This window comes from Hippichthys cyanospilos, chromosome 1, assembly GCF_059441005.1.
Source record: "Hippichthys cyanospilos isolate Australia breed blue-spotted pipefish chromosome 1, RoL_Hcya_1.0, whole genome shotgun sequence".
NCBI classification, from domain to species: domain Eukaryota; kingdom Metazoa; phylum Chordata; class Actinopteri; order Syngnathiformes; family Syngnathidae; genus Hippichthys; species Hippichthys cyanospilos.
Genome location: NC_142369.1, coordinates 13,505,264 through 13,526,392, shown reverse-complemented (window position 1 = coordinate 13,526,392; position 21,129 = coordinate 13,505,264). Strand labels below are relative to the sequence as shown.

At 39.8% G+C, this 21,129-nt stretch overlaps 2 protein-coding genes across 7 annotated transcripts; both read left to right on the top strand.

The window, feature by feature from the left end:
* Positions 1-222: 222 nt before the first annotated feature.
* On the top strand, positions 223-12,956 carry shoc1 (shortage in chiasmata 1). Of its 6 annotated transcripts, none has more exons than XM_088418233.1 (28): positions 223-299; positions 578-634; positions 785-856; positions 924-1,008; positions 1,612-1,772; positions 2,136-2,310; positions 2,549-2,639; positions 2,715-2,856; positions 2,930-3,013; positions 3,714-3,843; positions 3,945-4,039; positions 4,114-4,326; positions 4,773-5,114; positions 5,471-5,665; positions 6,009-6,194; positions 6,264-6,356; positions 6,454-6,614; positions 6,679-6,751; positions 7,170-7,233; positions 8,364-8,539; positions 8,615-8,708; positions 9,143-9,254; positions 9,328-9,449; positions 10,142-10,229; positions 10,296-10,427; positions 10,494-10,643; positions 11,582-12,290; positions 12,550-12,950. In XM_088418233.1, exons 1-28 carry the CDS (start codon positions 248-250, stop codon positions 12,633-12,635), a joined length of 4,140 nt encoding a protein of 1,379 aa, XP_088274359.1. In that variant the 5' UTR covers positions 223-247; the 3' UTR covers positions 12,636-12,950. The 6 variants fall into 6 exon arrangements, with proteins under 6 accessions (XP_088274359.1, XP_088274350.1, XP_088274332.1 ...); XM_088418252.1 differs by having other exon boundaries at positions 229-299; positions 727-856; XM_088418224.1 differs by having other exon boundaries at positions 6,009-6,356; positions 12,555-12,956.
* A 4,345-nt stretch (positions 12,957-17,301) lies between these two features.
* On the top strand, positions 17,302-20,157 carry tal2 (T-cell acute lymphocytic leukemia 2). Its single transcript, XM_088421862.1, has 2 exons — positions 17,302-17,397; positions 19,020-20,157. Exon 2 carries the CDS (start codon positions 19,048-19,050, stop codon positions 19,411-19,413), a length of 366 nt encoding a protein of 121 aa, XP_088277988.1. The 5' UTR covers positions 17,302-17,397; positions 19,020-19,047; the 3' UTR covers positions 19,414-20,157.
* The last annotated feature ends 972 nt before the right edge of the window (positions 20,158-21,129 follow it).

Genomic DNA, 21,129 nt, shown 5'->3' with positions numbered 1-21,129 from the left:
CCAAATACAAATTATTGATTTTAATGCCCACCTGTCCTTGGTTCCTGGGTTTGATTAAAACAAGATTATTCTTTGGTATAGTTTCAACTGCAGTCTAACATAATTGTTGTATTAGCTATATAATTTGTTTTGTTTTAGCTACATGTAAAAAAAAAAGTCGCTGTCCCAAAACGCCGAACCTGGGACTGAAAATGAGGTACTCTCGCGAGGAGGGAAGCTTCTCGTTTTGATTATATGACGAGGTTTCATGCATTTTTTTTTCTCCTGGTGTTGCCGCTTGGACAAAATAGTAATACAAGGTAATTGATAACGGAAAATGGTTCATCTGTAGTGTTTAAACATTGGGTCAAAATATTTTCATGGTTCATAAAAACAACATATTTTATAATCGAATGCAAATAGTAGTTTCGTGTAGTTTTGCCTACTTGTTAGCTTTAGCTTAGCTAGCATTATCCCACCTTAATTGATGCGTTGTTTTTCCAATTCCCCCCCCCCCAATAAATAAATAAATAAATAAACAGGAAGCTCCCCCCGCCTTCTATGTACAAACTTTTACATGATTTGGTTGTATTTTCAGGTGCATTACACAATGTTCCCTTTTGCCAGCTTTCAAGCTCTGGATTACGTCTTCGAGGTAGGTTTAAGAAATACAAGTGAGTTGCATTAACACATAGAAAAAAATATGATTAAAAGCATGATAAAACAATAAATAAATGACACTTACAGAATAGAAACCATTTGACTGTGGTGATGGACTTGCTGACGCTACCCACGCCTTATGTAGCTTACAAGGATGACCCACATCCTCACTGTGGCACCCTGGCGGATGTCATCTATAGGAAACCGTGGCGTAAAGGTACACTTGTGAAAGCGGGTTTTTTTTTTCTTCTTTTTGTCTTCTAAATGCAATGATGTATGTTTAGGAATGGAGATTTCCACCTGTCCGCTCAGCTTTTCCATCCTGGATGACCTGAGAGGAACAAAACCACACACCAACTCAACAGAAAAGTGATGTACCCCTGTGACCCCCCCCCCCCCCCCCCCAAAAAAAAAAAAAAAAAAAACCTAAGAAAATACTTCATGTACCAACATAATTCTCCAAAATAAAATGCTGCAGTCTCGTAGTAGGCCTAAGCGTTGATCAAAAATAAGGAAAAGGAAGTGACGTGCAAATTTGGAAAATTAATTGAAATATGCACTAAACTCAATAACAATGTGCTTGAATTTGATTATTCATTAAATGAATAAATCCTAATCAATTTTTGAAAATAAAACTTTTTCCACACAAAACAAATAGTGTTATTTGAAAATAAAAGGTCATCTCAGTATGAAAATTAGGCAGATTAGCCACTCTTAACTGTACATGTATTTTTTTGTATCAAGCACCAATATACATACAATATCTTCCATACATTGTATGCTTGTCATTTATGTGAGTCCACTCCTTAACAAATTGTAAAAAAATAATACGTTTAACCACATTGTTGAATTCAGATTTAAAATGCAAACATCTATGTATTGTTTATAATATTTTATGTGGTCTCATACAGATTTAGTTAACTGTACCACCTTACGATTGGTTTTAGAATGACAGTTTTTGGTCTACTCCAGATTTGTTCACCCTATCAGGGACAAGACGGAGAACATAACGAGCTGTACGGCTGATTCAGCAGAACTTCCTCACCAGGATGAAGAGTTGACATTTGCCGATGTGTGTCAGGAATCCTTCGTCAAGTTGGCTGCGGACATGGATCTCAAAACTGAACACAAAGGTAAAAAAAAAAAAAGGAAATAAATACTCCTGTGAAAATGTGCAGTAGAATACCAAAGTAACTTGATTTAATAAGATGTATTCATGTATTTATTTTAAATATGCGATATGTTCATTGTGAATTTACAATTTTCTTTTTGTGGTAGGGGGGTTTGCTAAAGAACTCACCACACAACCAACACATGAATAGAACAGAAAATATCATAATTCATTTGTATGAAACTACTTTCATTATATTCTCATTTGTTTTGTTTTTTTTAGACAATTAAACAATTTTTCCTCATTAAAAGTGCAAGATATGTTTTGTGCTGGAAATGATGCCAATATATGTCAATTTACCACTAAATCATTGTTGGTTTGGTAGATCTCCTCCTACTGGAAGATATCGTTGCCGCGAATTTCATGCCTTGTTTTAAACAACATTTGCCCACCCTGAAAAGCAAAGTGTCCAGACTGAAGACCTTCCTGGTGACCGACCCTTTAATTAACTTATGCGGAGAAGCCGTCACAGAAGAAACAATATTTGGGTGCCAGATGGGGCAAGTATACTTACACTATGTCCTTACCTTGAAATACACATACTTGTACAAAAATAGCGTGTGGTTGAAAAATATGTTACTCTTAAATGCAGGGATGTAGCTGGAAATTTTTGTATGGGGGGGCCAGGATGTCACAACACCTCAGTAAGGGGTGGCCTGCACTGTTAGGGTTTCATGAAATATGAATAATTGTATTGTGTTTCATTATTAGTTAAAAGTGGCGTTTACAAACCTGCAGGTGCTATGCCCCTTACGAGAAAACCAGTGATTTACTGTACACTGCAGATATCAACGAGGAATTTACAATTGACTCATTAACATCAAATGAGGTAATTTAAATAGCGTTACACTTTTGCGTTTTCCCGACATAGTGATCAAAATAGTGTTCATTGTTCTCTTGGTAGTCGTTGATGTTACCTGAGCTTCTGGACGATTGTATGATGACCGTCGACTATCCCAGAAGTTTTTCCAGTATTGGCCACAGTCTGAATGTTGTTGCAGAATCGCTGGATGTGCAACTTCCTGACCTGGAGGCAGTTCATAAAGGTAACAAGCAAAAAAATTAAGCATACAATTCATGAAAGTGTTGTTGTTTTTTTTCCTTTTCTTTGTCCTTCAGATGAATTGACATTGATGAGCATTTCACACGTTTCTCCTGTGGATTCAACCAGCGAAGGAGATTGGATGAAGGACACCCCTTCAGGTTGGAATATAAACCAGTGAGATTCTGGTACTAATGTAATTAGTACAACACATTCTGGTCCAGGAAAGATACCTGATGGTGGCTCTGACAAAAGAGACGGCTCTACAATGGTCCAAGTCCTGTCCTGGTATTTTAACTTAAGAAAATTGAGTCAGTACTTTCATTGGTTGTGAAACTGGTGCTCGACTTGGTACTAAAACTAGCATCGATAGTGATACTGTACAATAACTCGACTTGGTGCTGATAATATTCAGGGTCCCCAACCTTTTAATTATTTTAATTCTTTGAAGTTTTGGGTGCGGCACCTGTCTTTTGACTGGGCGTTTCCCCCTTCCTAAAGATGTCTGTTTCTTACTCATTTAACTTATTTCTGAGTGAAAATTTGTCCCTCAAGTGACCAGTTTGCAAAATAAAAAGGTTTTTAAAAATCAAATAGCTTTTTGACTCAGATCAGACATAAAACGAAAATAATTCATTATTTCGGATGTGGCCTGGTACCAGTTGATTCACTGACCGGTACCAGAGTAACAGGGTTACATACCAATAATACTGATACTCTTAATTACTGGTACCGGACTGGGCTGATTCTGTTTAACCCCTCTGGTATACAGAAAAAGAAAATGCAAAGGTCACCATTTCAAGTTTCGTGAAAAGATTAGATTTTCCATTGTGGTGTTGTTTGCTTTTTTTATTCCTTTAGAATGGATGATGCTTCCAACCGAAATGGAGCTGGAGGTGACTCTGAGTCCGGTTACTGCTGCCAACAATCACTGTTTTCCCTGTCTCAGCGTACGTGACCTTCAGAGGGAAGAATGTCCCCTGGACATATTGTGAGTTATAATGGTATAATATGATCACTTTGTATGAGGATTATAGGTGGTGTGATTTAAGACTTTTCAATCCCTTTTTAATCATGTTTATTGCATTTCAGATCTTTGGTCTCAGCAGAAGCTAAGAAACAAATGGAGGCAGCCCTCTGGAAGGCCGAAAAGTATCCACATGATGTGCTGAGCCTGATGTTTGCAGGTAGGATTGAGATCTTCCTCTTGTAAGATCTGATCTATGGTGCATGAAAATATTTCATTTATATTTCCTAACAGAACCCGAAATCGAAGAAAGTGTAATTGATTTCCATTTTCTGGGTGAAGCATTGAAGTTAACCACTTTGGAGAGTTTGGCTCCAGAAACCGAGATTAGAGAATATTTTAGGAGCATGCGGGAGTTTCCGGAGACAATGAGCACTGAGGTTTCTTCTAATGAAGCTATCTTCATGGAGCAGGACTTCAAAATGTCAGCGGAACCTGTTGAAGAGTGTGAGCTCACTCACTATTTTTATTTATTTTTGTATTATTATTTTTTATTTACTTTTATACTAAGTTTAGGATACAGTCAGGGGCTGTTAGATCTGTAAAGCAAAATGCCAGACTTTCTGTGTATTTTTGGGCATGAGTTATTAAGACTTTGCTGTGGGTCTACTCATTATACTCATGTCCACCAAATTTGATTTTGCAAAATTAAACTCATTTTCCCAACAAATTATAGCAAACAACTTTTTTTCAAACAGAGTTTTTGCACGTTTAGGTGAGTTTTTGACTATTGCAAATGCCTCTTTATTCTAATTTGACAACAAAGTCTGAATTTCCCATCCCAAGCCTAGAACTTGTGTGAAACCAGTGCCATTTTTGTACTGAACTTACTGTGAGTTTTCTGAGTTTGGTACTGAAATACTAGCAAACTCAAATTTCTCCTATCTCTTTAGACTACTTTCAATGTGCTTCACCTCACCTGGAGGAGTCCAAAACCACTACAGCTTTGGTTGAAAAACACACAAGTGCTGCTGAGTCCTCCCCAAAAAAACGTCCTCTTGACGCAAAGGAAGACAAACCTTCACCCAGCTCTGACAACATAAGTACTGACGAGTCATTTATCCAGGTTTCACCTATACCTTCTGCAAATAAGATGGACAGTGACCTCAGAAACCAGAAAACAGACGACCAGAGTGTCATAGTCACAGCAGCCAAACGTCATCCGGTGCAGCACGTGGACCCGTTGACCACATTTATGATGCTGAGGTTGCAGCAGGTGTCTAATCCCTCTGCAGGTGACTCTGCTTCTATTGAATGGGGACTAGAAATTGTGCCTTGCTGGATTTATCACAGGGGACAAATTTCGAGCTACTCACAATCAGGGAAAATCTGAACACAGTGTAAAAAGTAAAGTTTTACCCCTTTTGCGCAGTTTTGACACCTTAAGACTAAACACACTCAGATTTTACAGTATTCTTCATTAGTAGAATAGTAAGTATTCAGTTCTTACGCTCAAGAAATGGGAGACCTTTCACAATTGTGCCTTGTAACCACTTCTCACTACATAGGGCAGGGTGGTGATTCTTGCCCTCTTAATGTTGAATGTTTGTCCTCTGAATGTTGAATGTTTGTGATCTTGTGTGTCGATCAGCACCAGAGAAGAAACAAGAAAAAGAAATGATCTCCAAGGTGCAGCCTGCTCCACAGCAGACTCGCAAAACAGACAGGAAGCCCACCGCCACATCCATTCTTGCAGCTGCAGTGTCAGGACACGCCTCTAGAGAGCAGATCGCCACTGCTGCTCAGGGTGCGCTAAACAGCAAAGTGGTTCAAGTCCAAGCCACTGGTAAGTGGTGGACCTGCCACGCTTGGAGATACAACTGAAAGTGTAGGTCCAAAGCTTAATAAATCATACATGGATGGCACAGGACTCTGTTTTAAGTTATCACCCCCTCAATCCAAAATGTTTGGTGCTGGTTAGGGGGTACTTGACTAAAAAGCTATGTCACAAAGGGTAGCCTATAATGAAATGAAAAAAGGTTTAGAACAACTGCTTTCTGTTCTCAACAACATTATACTGATGGCTCCTCCTTGTCGCATGCTAAAATTTGAATAATTCCTGACACTACTAAAACACTATTTAAATACACAACAAAAGAACTGAAGTGGTGTTTTGATGTTGCCTGCAGACAGCCAGCGTCAAGCCTACTGCGAGCTGCTGTCCTTGGCCCGTCCTCGTCTGTCCTCTGCCAAAGAGCTGGGCCTCAACCTTCCCACCTGCAGGGACTTTGAGCACCTAGCCCCGGACCAGACACGCTACTTGCTCAAACAAAGAGAGACGGCGCTGTTCAGGACGACGCCAGCGAAAAGAGGAGGTAAGATGAGGAAGGATTGTGTGGCTGTTAAGAGAACTTTGGGCCCTGTTGTTGTGGTGTTGCGTGCAGATGAGGAGCATCTGTTGCACCAGGTTCTTGTCATCCACATGTTGGTTACAGCAAAGGAGCTTCTGCTCAAGTGTAACCTGAGCGCCACTGTGGGTTAGTAGTTTCAAATAGACAAGATACTAATGTGTAATTGTAGGTTATAAGTAGTTGTTGGTTTCGAGTGTCCTAACAGCAAAATTTGATGCTTCAGAGTACCTGAGTAAGTCAGGGGAGACATGTACAGACCCAGGTCTGACTCAACTGCTGAAGAAGCTGAAAGTCATATTACATCTCGAGCGCAGGAACCACGAGCCCAATGTAAAACTGCTAGAGCTGCAAAAGCTGGTGGTGGAGCAGCTGCACAAAGATAAAGTCTGTACAGTATTTGAAATAGGTTTGACTATGACCACAACATGATCATTTTGCTTTGCTGCAGATTCTTGTGATCATGTCACTTGATTGTGATGACACAATGGCCACAATCATACAAAGCTTGAAGCAATTGACTGGTAAGTTTTATTTAATATCCACGTCATTTTCTGTCTTCAGAAATGTTTGAAACGGTCTGGCACGTTTCAAACGATTTGTAAAATTGTAATTGCCAACTTTAAACACGAGATGGCGGTGCTACATTCTTGGTGCGCTTTCAGCCAAAGTACTCAAACATAGTAGGAGAAAAAATGTTAGAAACACAATTGCTGAGTGAGTCCACAGTTCACCAACAGAAGGTGGAAGAAATTCATGTAAATACACATCTCTAAATTAGATTAAGAATATCATTGGAAAAGATACAGCACCAGTTTAAAGTTGGAAAACATTGACCATTCAATTGCATTAGCATTGTGCACAAATATTTAACTCGGCAGTACCATTCTAGTACATAATGTCACATACTGTGTCAGTCTTGTGCTGTTTCTGTCTCTGCAGCTGTTAGCACTGTTCACCCTGAAAATGGCAAGCGCAAACTGAACGGCGCCAGTGTTGTCAGCAGGTGGGTTTATTAAGAAGGTGAATAATCCTGTCCTTCAAAGGCTTACAATTGCTTTTAAATGATACAAGATGATGGCAAAGCACACATTTTCTGTGTAATTGGCACTCCTCCCCTCATTTCAACATAGTTCCTTGATACTGAAGATGGCACAAGATTGTGCCAAAACAATAATTCTATCAGAAGTCACAAAATAACAAAGCGTTTCAGTTATTCAGTGAATAAATGAGTCAAAACAGCCTAAAAATAAATAAATGCAATTAATTTGAATCCAGGAATATATGATTGCAAGCAGCAAATTAGAAATATCACTCACCAAAATGACAACCAGCACTGTATTGTGGATAAACATTAGTAAATGTTTAAAGTGTATATTCATGCTTAATGTGTGCCTTTAAGGGGCGTGTCCGAGTGTATGACTTCAGGTTGTTCCTTCTTAAAGGGACAATGTATAAGATTTAGACAGTTTTTCACTATGGACAGCAGGAGGTGCAGCATTTACCATTTTCCGTAGCTATAACAAACATGGCCGCCTCCGGAGAAGTGCCACCCCCCATGTAATATTATTTACTGCTAACTACACCTACGATTATATTTAAAACATACTCTGTTGGTCATAAAGAACACATTTAAAATTCATAATCATTTGATTTATTCCTTTTTAATGAAAAACGGTCCGAATCTTACACATTGTCCCTTTAAAAATTCAACCTAGCAACAACCCGGCACAAAAAAAGTTGACTGATTTAATCGGCTGATATTACTTTATGGCAGTTTTTAAATCAGCTGATTTCCTCTTCAGTTTTCTTTTTCTTTTTAACCATTGGATATAAGGCAAACATAATCACAGTCAAAAATCTCCACTTGGGGCAAAAAACGTTTTACAGAAAATTAACTGATCCTCGCTCATTTTTTTCTCTGCTGTAAAGTTAAGTACAAAAGGACCAAATATTGTAAGATAATTCAATATTCTGCCTGTAATTAACATCATTATTGTTCTACGCATTAAACGACCTAAATTAGAGTATTTTATTCATTATATATTTTTCTAGTTAATCATTTGATGAAATCAGTCAAGCTCCTAAAGTACTACTGGACAGTGCGTGCTCAATTTCTTTCCCTGGTCCTTATAGCGTTCTGGACAGTGGTTGCGTGCTGGTCTATGAGCAGCATCTAGGCCCAGACTTCCCTTGGGACCTTTTCTCACTAGTGGTGGAGTATGACCATCCCGGCCCATCACCGTGGGCCACTGTTTGCAAGGAGAGAAGAGTGCAGCACCTCATCTTCGACACCGTCCTCCCCGGCGAAGGTCAGCATGTGTGACTCGCTCGGCCCTTTCTCGGTGGCGCGGGAGATGATTTTGTTTTTAAAACGCCCAAAGCAGAGCAGGGGAGCATGGAGGACAAGGTGTCATATGTGTTGTTGGTAACCGAGTCGCTCCTCAACTGTCCGCTGCTGCTGCAGATACTAGAGTCAACGTAAGTGTAGCTGATGGTACAAAATAAGGATTTAAAAAAAAAAAAATAACTTTATGAGTTGAGCAGAAGGATTAGATTGGAAATAACAATAAAGCTGACCTTCCAAAAAGAGAGAGATGGTCACATCTTAAGCAAGCTGCAGTAATATTCGTTTTTTTGTGAAGGATAAAGAATGTCTATTATTCCTGTGTTGCTCTGCCGCTTGTGTCTGAATATCTGTTTTTGAAGTTGGAACACCATGACACTTATGCTATACGTTAGCCCATCTATGCTATTTGGCGTTGTTTGTTAGCATTACGCGAAACAAAATTTACTGGAAAGTAAAGCGACATGTTTTAAATATGCAGCATGCCGCTGTGTTTGTTTTATTCATTATTTATCAATCTCATTAGTGCAGGGGTTAAAGGTCACCTGTATGTATATTTTTTTGCGAGGTTCAACATAACGCTGCTGCAGAGGAGCTACTGCCCATCCCTGCAGATGTTGGGCAAGACCAATCACTACAACATTATCACTGTGGACGAGAGCACCGTCATCGTTATTCAGGTAGACAAACATGACACCTTTTGAGCTCCGGTAGTTTTACAACTAAACCTTGTTCCTGCGCACGTCTGTGTAGGAGCAAGAGGAACTGTGCAAGGAGCGAGCCTGCGAGGCGATTGTAATGAGACTCACTGCTTTGTCACTGCAGTATAACTACTGCTGGATCATACTGCACCACCCGGACGGCAAGGGGGGAGGGTCAGTTCCGCGTGGGTCGATATCTTGCTATATTTTTGCATAGCTATGGCTTACAAGTAAACATTTAATTTGATCAGCACACTTTAAAAGTAGCATCCATGTGGCAGCTGCACAGCAATAATTTTAATGAAACTTGTCACTTTGCTTACTGAAGTTGCTATGTTGCCTTATGGCGGTATAGCAACGGCTAGCGTGCTAGCAACAGAAAAACAACTGTGAATTTTGCCTTGCTAGAAAACAGCAAGGTGTAGAAAAATTCTAATACATTTATATTTTGACATGAACTGTGCATTTAAGTTTTACAGAAGTGTAAATGTCAGCATGAATAAATAGATTAATAGAGCAAGCGCATTGCAGGGCATACGTGGAAACTATTTATATTTAATTACAGGGTAAATTTTTTCAGTCATTTCATGAGCCCGTCAAATTTTGGCGGGCAGTATTTATATAGTTAAATTGTGATTACGCATATATTTTGTATGTGTTCTAAATTTTTTATCGTATTTTTTTTTTTCAATTGGCAATTTCTCACATTCAACATTCCAACTAGCTCATTCCTATGTTGCCATTGTTCTATTTCTTGTTTACCCAGCACACAAACAGAACATCAAAAAAAAAGCAAAGCAATTCAACCCTTTAGAATCTACCTGATCAGAAGACTCTGATTTCACGCAGTGGTTGTATCGTTGCAGGTTTTCCAGCGAAGCCTTCAGCAACTTGGTGATGGTCTACTCGTCTCTGGTGCTCTTTGCGATGAAGCTGGAGGACCTGGACGTTAAGGTACTTTTTTTTTTATTTTTGTGCGGTTTCTTCTTTGATATAAGATCGTTGCTACTTACGTGGCAGGTGCTGATTGTGTCAGAGATGTCAGAAGTGGCCCGGTGGATCAACCGGATCTGCTTCCTCAGCCTGATGTCCAGCGATCGCGATCCTGTCAACTACCTGGAGCGAGACTGGCTGGCCGTCACCTCCTCACAGGTGAGCGCCACTTTACCTCTTTGCATTTTTCTTCCTTTTACCCCTCAAGCCCCTCATGTTTGTCAGGAGGAGCTTAGCCTGTCGCAGTTCCCTTGCATCAACCCTCTAGTGGCTCAGCTCATGCTCAGGAGGGCGCCTTCATTGCCATGGCTATTCACAGCCTCTCTGACACAGCTGGTGGAGATTTTGCCAGAGGTGCCGCATAAGGTCCTAAAGGTATGCTCGTGGGGCAGTTCTTTTGGTACACCTATTTATTTAATTATTTCATGGTGTATTGTTGAGGTGTTTCAGGGATTGATTTTATCTGTCAAACTCGCTGGTCAAAGTTTGTGGGCCTGGCCAAAGCCTGTTTGGCTCAAATCTTGTCCAATCCATGGCTACGGCCTGAAGTGATTGGAGACATGGCGGAAGACCACCTTGAGTTTTCAAGGGAGTTAGCAGGAAGCAGGGCCTGCAGAAAATGATTTCATTGGAGTTGTCGGCAGTTACTTCTGCAACTTACAATCATGACATTGACCCAAGAGTGACCAAAGAAGTATTCCGCATTGGTTGGTCTGTCTCCAAGGTTCAAGAGTTTTATTGTCAAATGCATATTAACACTACACAATGAAATTCTTATTCTCTTCACTTCCCAGAACAGACTACATTCCACAATCGAGCAAATAATAAAGTAGGCCAAAAAAAAAAACTGTAACAGAGCAATGAGGGCAGTAAAAATTAACCACTAATGAATGAATAGACTTGCATTCTGAGCAGATTATGGAGTAGATGGAGTGAAGGGAACTATAATTAATAATTTTATTAATCAACGACACATGAAATAAAACATTGATTTATTTAATTCCATATTTAATTAAATAATGAAAAGGTATTTCAGTAATGAAACATTTCATTAACGACACAGTTAATGAAACATTGATTCCATATTTAAATTAATGAAACATTTATTTAATGAATGAAAAATAAATTTATTAATGCAACTTTTAATTAATGACAATTTTGACTCTTTCAGTCCTCCATAATTTTACATCCTATGTATTAAATCACCTTTTATTGAAAATGCACAACCCATATAACCTGTCACATTCCTACCACAGTAGACAAGTTTGGCTGTGAGGGTGTAGGTTTAACTTGATGCTGTTTTTCTTTTTCAGCTGTTTAGCAGTGCTGCCTCCCTGTATGAAGCTCAGCCAGCCCAGTCAGTTCCAGTCCATCCACTTCCTTCTCTTCCACCTGCTGTTCCTCCTCCTCTGCCTCTTGTTCTTCCTCCTCCACCTCCTTTTCTTCCTCCTCCACCTCCTGTTAGTCGTCTTCCACCTCCTGTTTTTCCTCCTCCTCCTTGTGTTCTTCCTCCTCCACCTCCTGTTTTTCCTCCTTCTCCTTGCGTTCTTCCTTCTTCTCCGTCCGAGGAAGCCATCCCTGCTTCGGAACTATTTCCAAACACCAACCCGAGCTTCCTATTGGCCCCGGATGACACAGAGATCAGCTTCTACTCGCAGGACGAAACTGCATATTTCACCCATGACCCAACATGGCCCGCTGGAAGCCCAGAATTTAGTGGCTGGTCTGGAGCTGATCTGTGGAAGGAAGAGATGGGCCACGAAGTGCCGCTAGCCGGTGGAAAGAGCCAAGCCGGAGTGGCGGGAATGGCGGTAAGCAGCGAGATGGCGCAACAAGGTTTGAGGTCTTTGGACGCCACCTACAGCCGCCTCAGCCTGCCTGCAAAAGGCCCGTTGTGGAGAGGAAGCCCGACTTGTAGAGGTTCTTACGCGGGGGAGAAATCGTCATCTAACACTGGATCAAGACGCTGGATGGGACAAGAGATGAAAAGAAGTGAGCAGGCAGCAGGCTTGACTGGAATAGGTGAGATACAGTGGTACACATTGACGTGGACAGTCCAGTGGTAGTAAGGAGATAGGTAAGTGAGTAGGTAGAAAGCCATTTAGATACATGTGTAGGTAGGGAGATGCAATGAAAGTTAGATGGTAGAAATGTTACTCGGTAGCTAACGGATCAACACGTAGCAGATTGCAAGGTTCATGCAACAGATGCTAGTTAACTTTTCTGTCATGTACAAACAAGCTCAAATAATTGGGCTCATCATTTTTCAAACATCTTCCAGCACAGACCCCCCTGAAGAAAAGCAGGCTGAGCTTCGAGAAGGTGCCCGGACGGCCAGATGGACAGACCAGACTTAAACTCTTTTAAATGAACACTTTCCGTTCATTTCCAGTTCAAGGTTGACTGTCAGAACAACATGTCACATGTTCACAATTGTTTTGGCTACTAAAGACAGCATGGTAGTATTTAGCCTTCGGTTCATATGGAGCATTTCCATCATACTTGGTGTGCTGTATTCGTGCATTTAAACAATAAAATGCTGAGTGTGTAAAAGAAAAAAAAAAACATTCAAGTGTGGAGTGGAGCAATCCCCTTATCGCCAGCGAAGCATGTGGAGAGAAGACGCTTATCTTTAGCAGCCAGCACAGTCAAGCAGCTCCCTAAGGAATGATCCCATCCCACCCCCACCTCCCCAAGTCCTCCAGACAAAGACCACCCCCGGGGACTTGGACTGGGAGCGTCCGGACAGGCTCATCCCACACTGACTGGCCAGCATCAATAACCAACTAACGAGCCTGTGACGCACAAAAAAAAAAAAAAAGACAGAGACAATGTTGTTTAATGGCGCGGGGGGGACAAAGGCAGTGAGGGGGGCGTGCCCGAAGAGCTGCGTTAAAGGCTCGGTGGGTAAACAGCGGGCGTAATGGCGCACTGATTGTACGGTGGGAAAGGGGCCGCCTGTGTAAAGGTCGCCTCGTTATCGGCGATTGCAGCCGCAATTAAAATGTCCGCCAGCATCCATCAACCTGTGTTGCACATACAGGTGATGGATGGGGCTGGAGCGGAAAAATGGGTTCAATCCAAATTGGAATAAGGCTGGAACAAGTTAGAATGAGGGTCAAGTGAAGTGCTGTGACTACTGTACGGAAGGGATTCGCGGCATTTACAATCAGGGAGCCAATAACCGCTCTTAAGCATTGGAATAAACTTAATAAACACACACTAATACACACACACACACATAATATATATATATATATATATATATATATATATATATATATATATATATATATATATATATATATATATATATATATATATATATATATATATATATATATATATATATATATATAGGGGGTCCTCGGGTTATGACGAGCTTGACGTGCGATGTTTTGAGGTTATGGAAGTGCACAGTATACAATTGGCAATCACCATGGAAGTGAAATTAGATATTAAGCGGTCTAATAACAGTGAAACGCCAACGAACACATTTTTGGGTTTTATTGATGTAAAAAATTGATAGTTGAGATCAACCCTGCCTCCCTGTCAAGTCAGCATGGCTTGTAACAGAATGACGCACGCACGCCGGGGTAAAAATGGCCCGCTGTTACTGGTTGCACAGCCCTTCAAAACAAGATTTCTCTACAAAAAAAAAAAAAAAACATACATATATATATATATATATATATATATATATATATATATATATATATATATATATATATATATATATATATTTTTTTTTTTTTTTTCCCCCTTTTTAAATGTAATTATCCTTTTTAAATGTAACTCCGGTTCCTCGCGAGCCATATCTTGCCTATTTTGATGTCTCCCTTGCCTTTCACACCTGGTTCAAATAATCAGCTCATCAGCAAGCCCTGTGGAAGCCTGATAACAATTCTGATCACTTCAATCGGGTGTGTCGAAAGTGAGACGCATCAAAAATGGCTCTCGAGCAACCGGAGTTCCCTACCCGTTATATACAGTATGATTTCATGAGCATATAAGATGATGGTGAGAGGTGCAATTCTTTTTGTTTGTTTGTTTTGTTTTTTTCTTAAGGTGCAGGTCAAACATCTCTCGTTACTTCATACCCATAACTAGTAGAATAAGTAGCAACATAAGCTTCTACTAATAGGCTAATTGCGGTAGCAACTCCAGCAATTGAATTGGTCCGTCCTGGCCACCAAGAGTCAATATAAGAGACAGCTCTATAGATTAGTGGTGGGAAAATGCATGAAGTAAGATCCCTGTGAAAAAAAGAAGAATGGATGTTTAGTACGACGCTCGCAACAAACGACTTCATGTCTCTGCATGAATCACTCCTTTGGATTTGTGATTTTTTTTTTTTGCATTGTTGGATTTGGATGTGCAAATTTAGGTCACATCACACCAAGCTACTAGGCAAAGTCAGTTGAGCTGCGCATGTGTGAAGAAGAAAAAATGGCCGAATTGAAGGCAAACTCAATGCCAAAAAGAAGCTTTCAATAGCTCATAACCTAAGGCTAATGTTTACGCATTTTTAGCAACGCTCAAATGATACGTTTGTGGGCCATTTAGGGACAATTTATTGGAAAATGGCGTCATTTTGTGAAGCTTCTGTGACAGCTCGTGACCTCTGCTAAAAGAACAACAAAAAAAAATCACTGCAGTTGATTTCCTTTGAATGACGCACACTAACGCTGAAGTGGAATCCTATTATGTAATAAAGATGTTTATATTATTTATTGCTTGCTTATTTATTATACATATACATATTTCTGCATTGTCAAAATACCAGTCACGAAAATGGTTACAACAAGCAACATAGCTATTTAGCGCTAGCACGTCAATGGAGTTTTGTATTATTTCTGTTAAAAAGCTGTTTTAAAAAGGCATGGTTGAATTCTTTTCTATGTTTACCTTGACTTTGAATTTCGACTGATAGCGCCAAAAATAAGCGTTGAATCTTCTTTTTTGATGTTTTTCTGCATTAATCAGTTCTGTGAAAGTGCCTCTTGTGAAATGATTTGAGCCGAGTCATTGCCTCCATATAGGTTTGCAAATCAGAGCGAAAAAACAGCTGAAAGGCAGCTCTTATCTTGAAAGGTTCCCCGATGAAGTCACTCGTATCTCAAGGCAAAGGCACTCGTTCTAAAATCTCGAACTAAACGAAGCTAAGAGGTTTGGGCTTCGGCAGCGTGAAGGTCAGCGCAATGGCGTCGGGCTCGCAGGTGCAGCCTCTTGGCTACGCGGGCGCCGCCCATGAATGCTCGATTCAGAAAAACTGGCCCGAGGGGGCTAATCCCGCTCCCCTAATCGGATTATGCTAATTCCTACTCCACACAGAGAGTCTGACGGAAGGCTGCCTTTTTCAAATAACACTTGAAGGGTGTTTAAAAAAAATTGGTTAAACCGGGGCTGTTTTTTTAGTAAGCGTGAACAAGCGTTTCCTTGCTAATTTATGTGCGGGCCTGGACAAGATTACCACAGCGGTACACAAAACGCATTGTTCACCTGTCAATCTGGATGTGCTACTTTTACCTTTTGTGGGCCAATCGGGTCGGATTCAAACGAGGCTCGCGGCCATATTAAACCACATAATGGTGTTTGAGACGGTGGGTTGTCCCATGTGTCCACTGCGGTAGAACGGGAGAGACCAACGTCTCAGTTTACAGGAAAGTCATCTTTTTGAACCGAAAGAAAGAAAACAAACAAAAAACAACCCCTAGACGCTCCAGCGACACTATAACATCATTGCAGCAAAAATCACTATATTGTGGTCCATATGCAGACAAGCATATCCATAACGATCTAACATTTACCTCCAAAACAGTAACTTTAATAAAATAAATAAATAGATGACATAAGCATACTAAAATAACTTGAAAAAAATATTCAAAATTGCTTGTATTTTTACCGCAACTATAAAACTGTGTTATAAATAATTGCATTTTATTAAATTATGTCATCAATTTGGATGTAAAAGGGAATAAATCTCCCCCCAACCCCAAGATATTTTTTTTCTTTTTTTTTATGATTTTATGTTTCTTACATAATTGTTAGTATTTTAGAAAATATTACTGTAATAAATAAATAAATGCTTAAAAGGCAATAAAATGTGGCACTGCGCAGTGAAAAGTAGGGCCCAAACAATTAAGATTTTTTTTAGGCAAATAATGATTCTGCAGTTTGGCAGGATAAAATCCCCACTATTTGAAAATACAGTAAATCGTAAATGAATTGACACCTTATTTGGTTCATTACGGTCAAAACAATGAAGATGTTTTACAATATTTTGAACTTGTTTATTTAACTTAACGGTGTGAGAAAACCAACTTTTAAAACAACTTAAACACAATTTATAAAACAAAAAAAATTCCCCAATTAAATATGTTAAATATATTTCCCCAAATTACCATGCCACTCATATGTAAGTAGAGAATGATCTGTGTGTATATATATATATATATATATATATATATATATATATATATATATATATATATATATATATATATATATATATATATATATATATATATATATATATATATATATAAATATATAAATAATGTTTTTTAAAGAAGTTGAAGGCAATTTCATCATCAGCAGTATTTTACTATTAGCAAACTATATATATATATATATATATATATATATATATATATATATATATATATATATATATATATATATATATATATATATATATAATTTGAGCTGAACATGAAATTAGTTTTCAAATGAGTTCAATATCGTCCCGATGAAGCGTCCCAAGACAGCATTGCTATTAGATAATAATAAGTATCAATTATCGGGGGAGGAGAGGAGATGAGTGAGAATGCTTGCTCGCGAATGTTCACACAGTGATAAGTGATGATGATGAGGAAGATGCCTCATTGTGGTCATAATAGATGGGCGGTGTGATGGGACGGCGAGGAGGTTAATAGGGGGCGTGGACGGCCCCCCAGCCTCCGACCCCGCCCCCTCCTCTTCACACAATGACCACGTCATTCAAAAGGCCACTATAAAATGTCAGACGCAATCATGCAGCAGTGTTGTTTTCTAAGTGCGTGTCGAAAGCCGCCTCTTCCCTCCGCTCTTCTGCTCATGAACTACAGAGGACTACTCTGAAAACAAGGTCAGTGAAGTGTGTGTGTGTGTAAATATAAATATTTTTTTCTCTATTTTGTGAGAGAACGATTTAGTTTTACAGTTGTAATGTAAAAATTTCTTGTTTTCTAGCAATATTGTCACAAAAATGTAACTGTCGATATTAATGGTAATAAGGAATAAAAACTAGCATTCAAGCTATACTTGCTGACTGAATCTGATTTTCTGGGATGTTGGCCCAGTGTTAGATTGATGAAGCAGAAATTGTACTGACCGCTATACGTGAAAAATTCAAAGCAAACCATCTGAGAGCCAGTGACAAAAATAAAGTTCAGCCCCTTTTGCTTCTCAGGGGATGAATGAAGAATTCAATTACGTGAGTGCCAACTGCAAGGTCAAATTCCGTCACTGTGACATTGCAATGCTGGTAAAATACACAGATGACACATCTGAAGGGAAAATATATTTTTCCAATTTAAAAAAAAGGTATTTTTTTGATCAAATAAGTTAATAAATAAATAAATAAGTTAATGCTCATTTGATCATTTTTGTCTGGAATTAATTCAGTGTAAAAGCTTTCTATAAATACTGTTCCAATACTATATAAAATCATTTTAATCATAACTGACTAAGTAATGAGTAGTTTACCAATTATTAATTACAATGGAAAACATTTAACATTTTTTTTAACATGTGTATCGTAATAACTATAAGTTTACCCAAATTTTGGTGGAGGACATTTCAGGACCTTTGATAATAAACATGTGGTTTTCTCCTGTTCGGTGAGACGATAATCGAATATAACTACTGACCCTCTTAAGATACGAGAAGCTCAAAATTGAAGTTGGACTTGGTTTCGCCTTGTTTGATTTCTGAATATCTATGGACGGATGGATGACTTTCAGGGCGTTCAGCTTTAGAGGTTTTGCTTTTCTGTAATAGACAACAACAAAAAACAATCAAACAAACAATCACACAGTAGAATGTTTGGAACAAAATGTGTGAGAAAATGATCAGTCAGTTTTCAAGTGCTTTTCTCAAATGTCCTCACCGCTGCATGTTTTTACCTTGGAAATATAGGACTTTCCAAATGAATTCCCTTTTTATCCTCAAAATGGACACATTATTATTTGGTCACGTTTTGGTAAATTTCAATTCCACACTATACACTATAAATGTGTGGGACTACCTATCCACAAATTTTAATGTGTATGCTATCAATGTACATTTTTGACACTTTTTTTAATAGTATGCTCGATTGGTTTGTATTTCCAAACCATTGTCTTAGTCACTTATATTGACTAGGGTCGAGGGCATGCTGGAGCCTAGCCCTAATTGTCTTGGGGCAGTAGGCGGGGGAACTGGATGCCAGCCAATCGCAGGGCACACAGAGACAAACGTCCATTCACAGTCACAAACAAACCTAAGGGCAATTTTGCATGCCTTGTGGAATATGGAACCAAAACGTTGCAAACTCCACAAAGGAATGTAATCACTTTAATCGAATGATATTAGAGCTTATGAAATCAGCCGTTTTTGCCCAAATGACCCACAGATGCCAAAAGACGGCGGTAAATAAAGCACTACTTGGATGCTGCCAAAGTGCCTCCCTCAATTCAACACTGACTTCTTTTTTCCATCTTCGCGCAGGAACCAGAGGTCTCCCACTTCCGTCGTGATGACCAGGAAGGTGTTCACCAACACGCGCGAGCGCTGGCGCCAGCACAACGTCAACAGCGCTTTCTCCGAGCTGCGCAAGCTCATCCCCACGCATCCGCCCGAGAAGAAGCTGAGCAAGAACGAAATCCTGCGGCTGGCCATGCGCTACATCGATTTCCTGACGCGCCTGCTGGAGAGCCAGGGCGGCGGTAGCGGAGACGGCGGGGGGCGGGCCGACCACCACCACGCCCCCGCCGCTCTACTCACGCTCCTGCGGGGCAACATGGAGCAGCTGCGCTCGCCCTCACGTCCTTGGACGCTGGTCAGTGACACCGAGGCGCCCTCTTCGCCCGGGTCCAGCTGCGGTAGCTCGGAGCCCTGGTAGGACCGTGGGCCGAGGCGGACTTTCTCAACCACCTTTTGGGGGTGGCTGAAGCTCTACCTATGTGAGGACTGCACAGGAGCAGCGCTGTGTTTGTAACGTGCATGAATGTTTTACTGGTCCCCTATAAGGTATTTGTGTTGTCCACAAAAAGAGGCCATATCTCTGTGACTGCCTCAAGAAAGCACTTTCAGATCTCTTTTTTCCACCATGACTGACGAGATTGCACTGTTGTTGTTTTTTCTTGATGTGAGGACTCATTTTTGTACTGTTTGCAACACATCTGGCCAAAGATTGATGTTATTTTTTGATCGATTACTGCACAGGTGTCAAACTCAAGGCCCGGGGGCCGGATCCGGCCGCCGCATCATTTATGCTGATTTGTCTTCAAGTTTCTGGCTTAAAGAACAAACTTGCGAGTGGTCTTCAACTTTAAACATTTGGGGGGGCAAAACAACAACCAGATTTTGCTCCTAATCTCTCTTTTGAACAGTTTTTACCGGCCTCTGATTTTAAAACTATTTAAGTGAGTGATGACCTTTCGTCTTTATTTGACTTCACAGTCATTCCAGCCCTCTGACAGAAACTATAACTACAATGTGGCCCACGATAAAAATGAGTTTGACACTCTTGGTTTACTGATAATGAGCATCCAATACCTCTTTTGGGAATTTTTTTTCTGTTCCTGTTTGTGATAAATTTTATTTATTTGAACTATTTATTGAATAAACTGTTTGTTGATGAGGATTTTTTTGTTCTGTGGTCCCTCAGAATACAGCTAAAGTGAACTAGCATTAGCACCATAGGCTTTTATTTGGCATGAAAGTGAGAAGAGGGCAGGGTTGGTTCGGATATTGTGCTGGGGTGTGTTTGGGACGTATTTTTGAAGAAGCCAAATGACGCCAGCGTTTGTTGCATTTTTATTTGATATTAAAATGGATGACTACATTTTGTGCTGTGACATTATGGTGCAGTGGGTTAAACGGCCTTAATTGTATTTTGGGCTTGTTTGCTCAAGGCAAGTGTGTGTAGAAATCAAACCAACTACCTTTTAGTGTGTATTAGCAATAAGTTTCGTATGTCAGAGTGTTTTCAATTGTGATAATGGTGGGTGACCATATTTTGAGGAGTGACATTAAGATAGAGGGTTAAGGAATTTGATTCTATTTTTTTGTATTGGTGCGGGCCGGTGAGTCTAAAACCGCAACAGTCATTAAGTCATTGGGGACGGTGTGGCTCAGGGGTCGTCATTTTTCAACCGGGGGGTTGTGAGTTCGACCTTTCGACTATTGTGACCATGCCAAAGTGTCCTTGAAGAAGACACTGAACCCCAAATTGCTCCAATTGCAGTAGGTAAATGCATTGTTAAAGCGCTGTCAAAGTCCATTTCCCAAGTCCTGACCCAAATATTAGTCAAAATAAGATAATACTATCAGGCATTTATCTTTAGCGTTATGTCATAATGAGAGGTTTTTGTATACATTTTATCTTAAATGGCACTATTTGAGTAAGCTCCGCTTTAGACATAACTATAAAATACAGTGTTCCACATTGCGCTTCTCTATTTGGAATTCAGTGTCTTGCGTTTTTTTGTTTTTTTTTTAATATAGACATGTTGACCATCGTACATTGATAATACCATAGATGCAATATTTATGACACTTTACATCAATGCTTTTCAGAAGCGCCTACCCAATGTACTGCAATAACAATCCCACC

What these genes read in the sequence shown, in the direction of transcription:
- tal2 (XM_088421862.1), top strand. Translation starts at nt 19,048, where the DNA reads ATGACCAGGAAGGTGTTCACCAACACGCGCGAGCGCTGGCGCCAGCAC.
- shoc1 (XM_088418206.1), top strand. Translation starts at nt 248, where the DNA reads ATGCATTTTTTTTTCTCCTGGTGTTGCCGCTTGGACAAAATAGTAATA. An exon ending in GGCGCCAGTGTTGTCAGCAG is followed by an intron (nt 7,234 to 8,363) that starts GTGGGTTTATTA and finishes TGGTCCTTATAG; the next exon opens with CGTTCTGGACAGTGGTTGCG. An exon ending in CACCGTCCTCCCCGGCGAAG is followed by an intron (nt 8,540 to 8,614) that starts GTCAGCATGTGT and finishes CGCCCAAAGCAG; the next exon opens with AGCAGGGGAGCATGGAGGAC.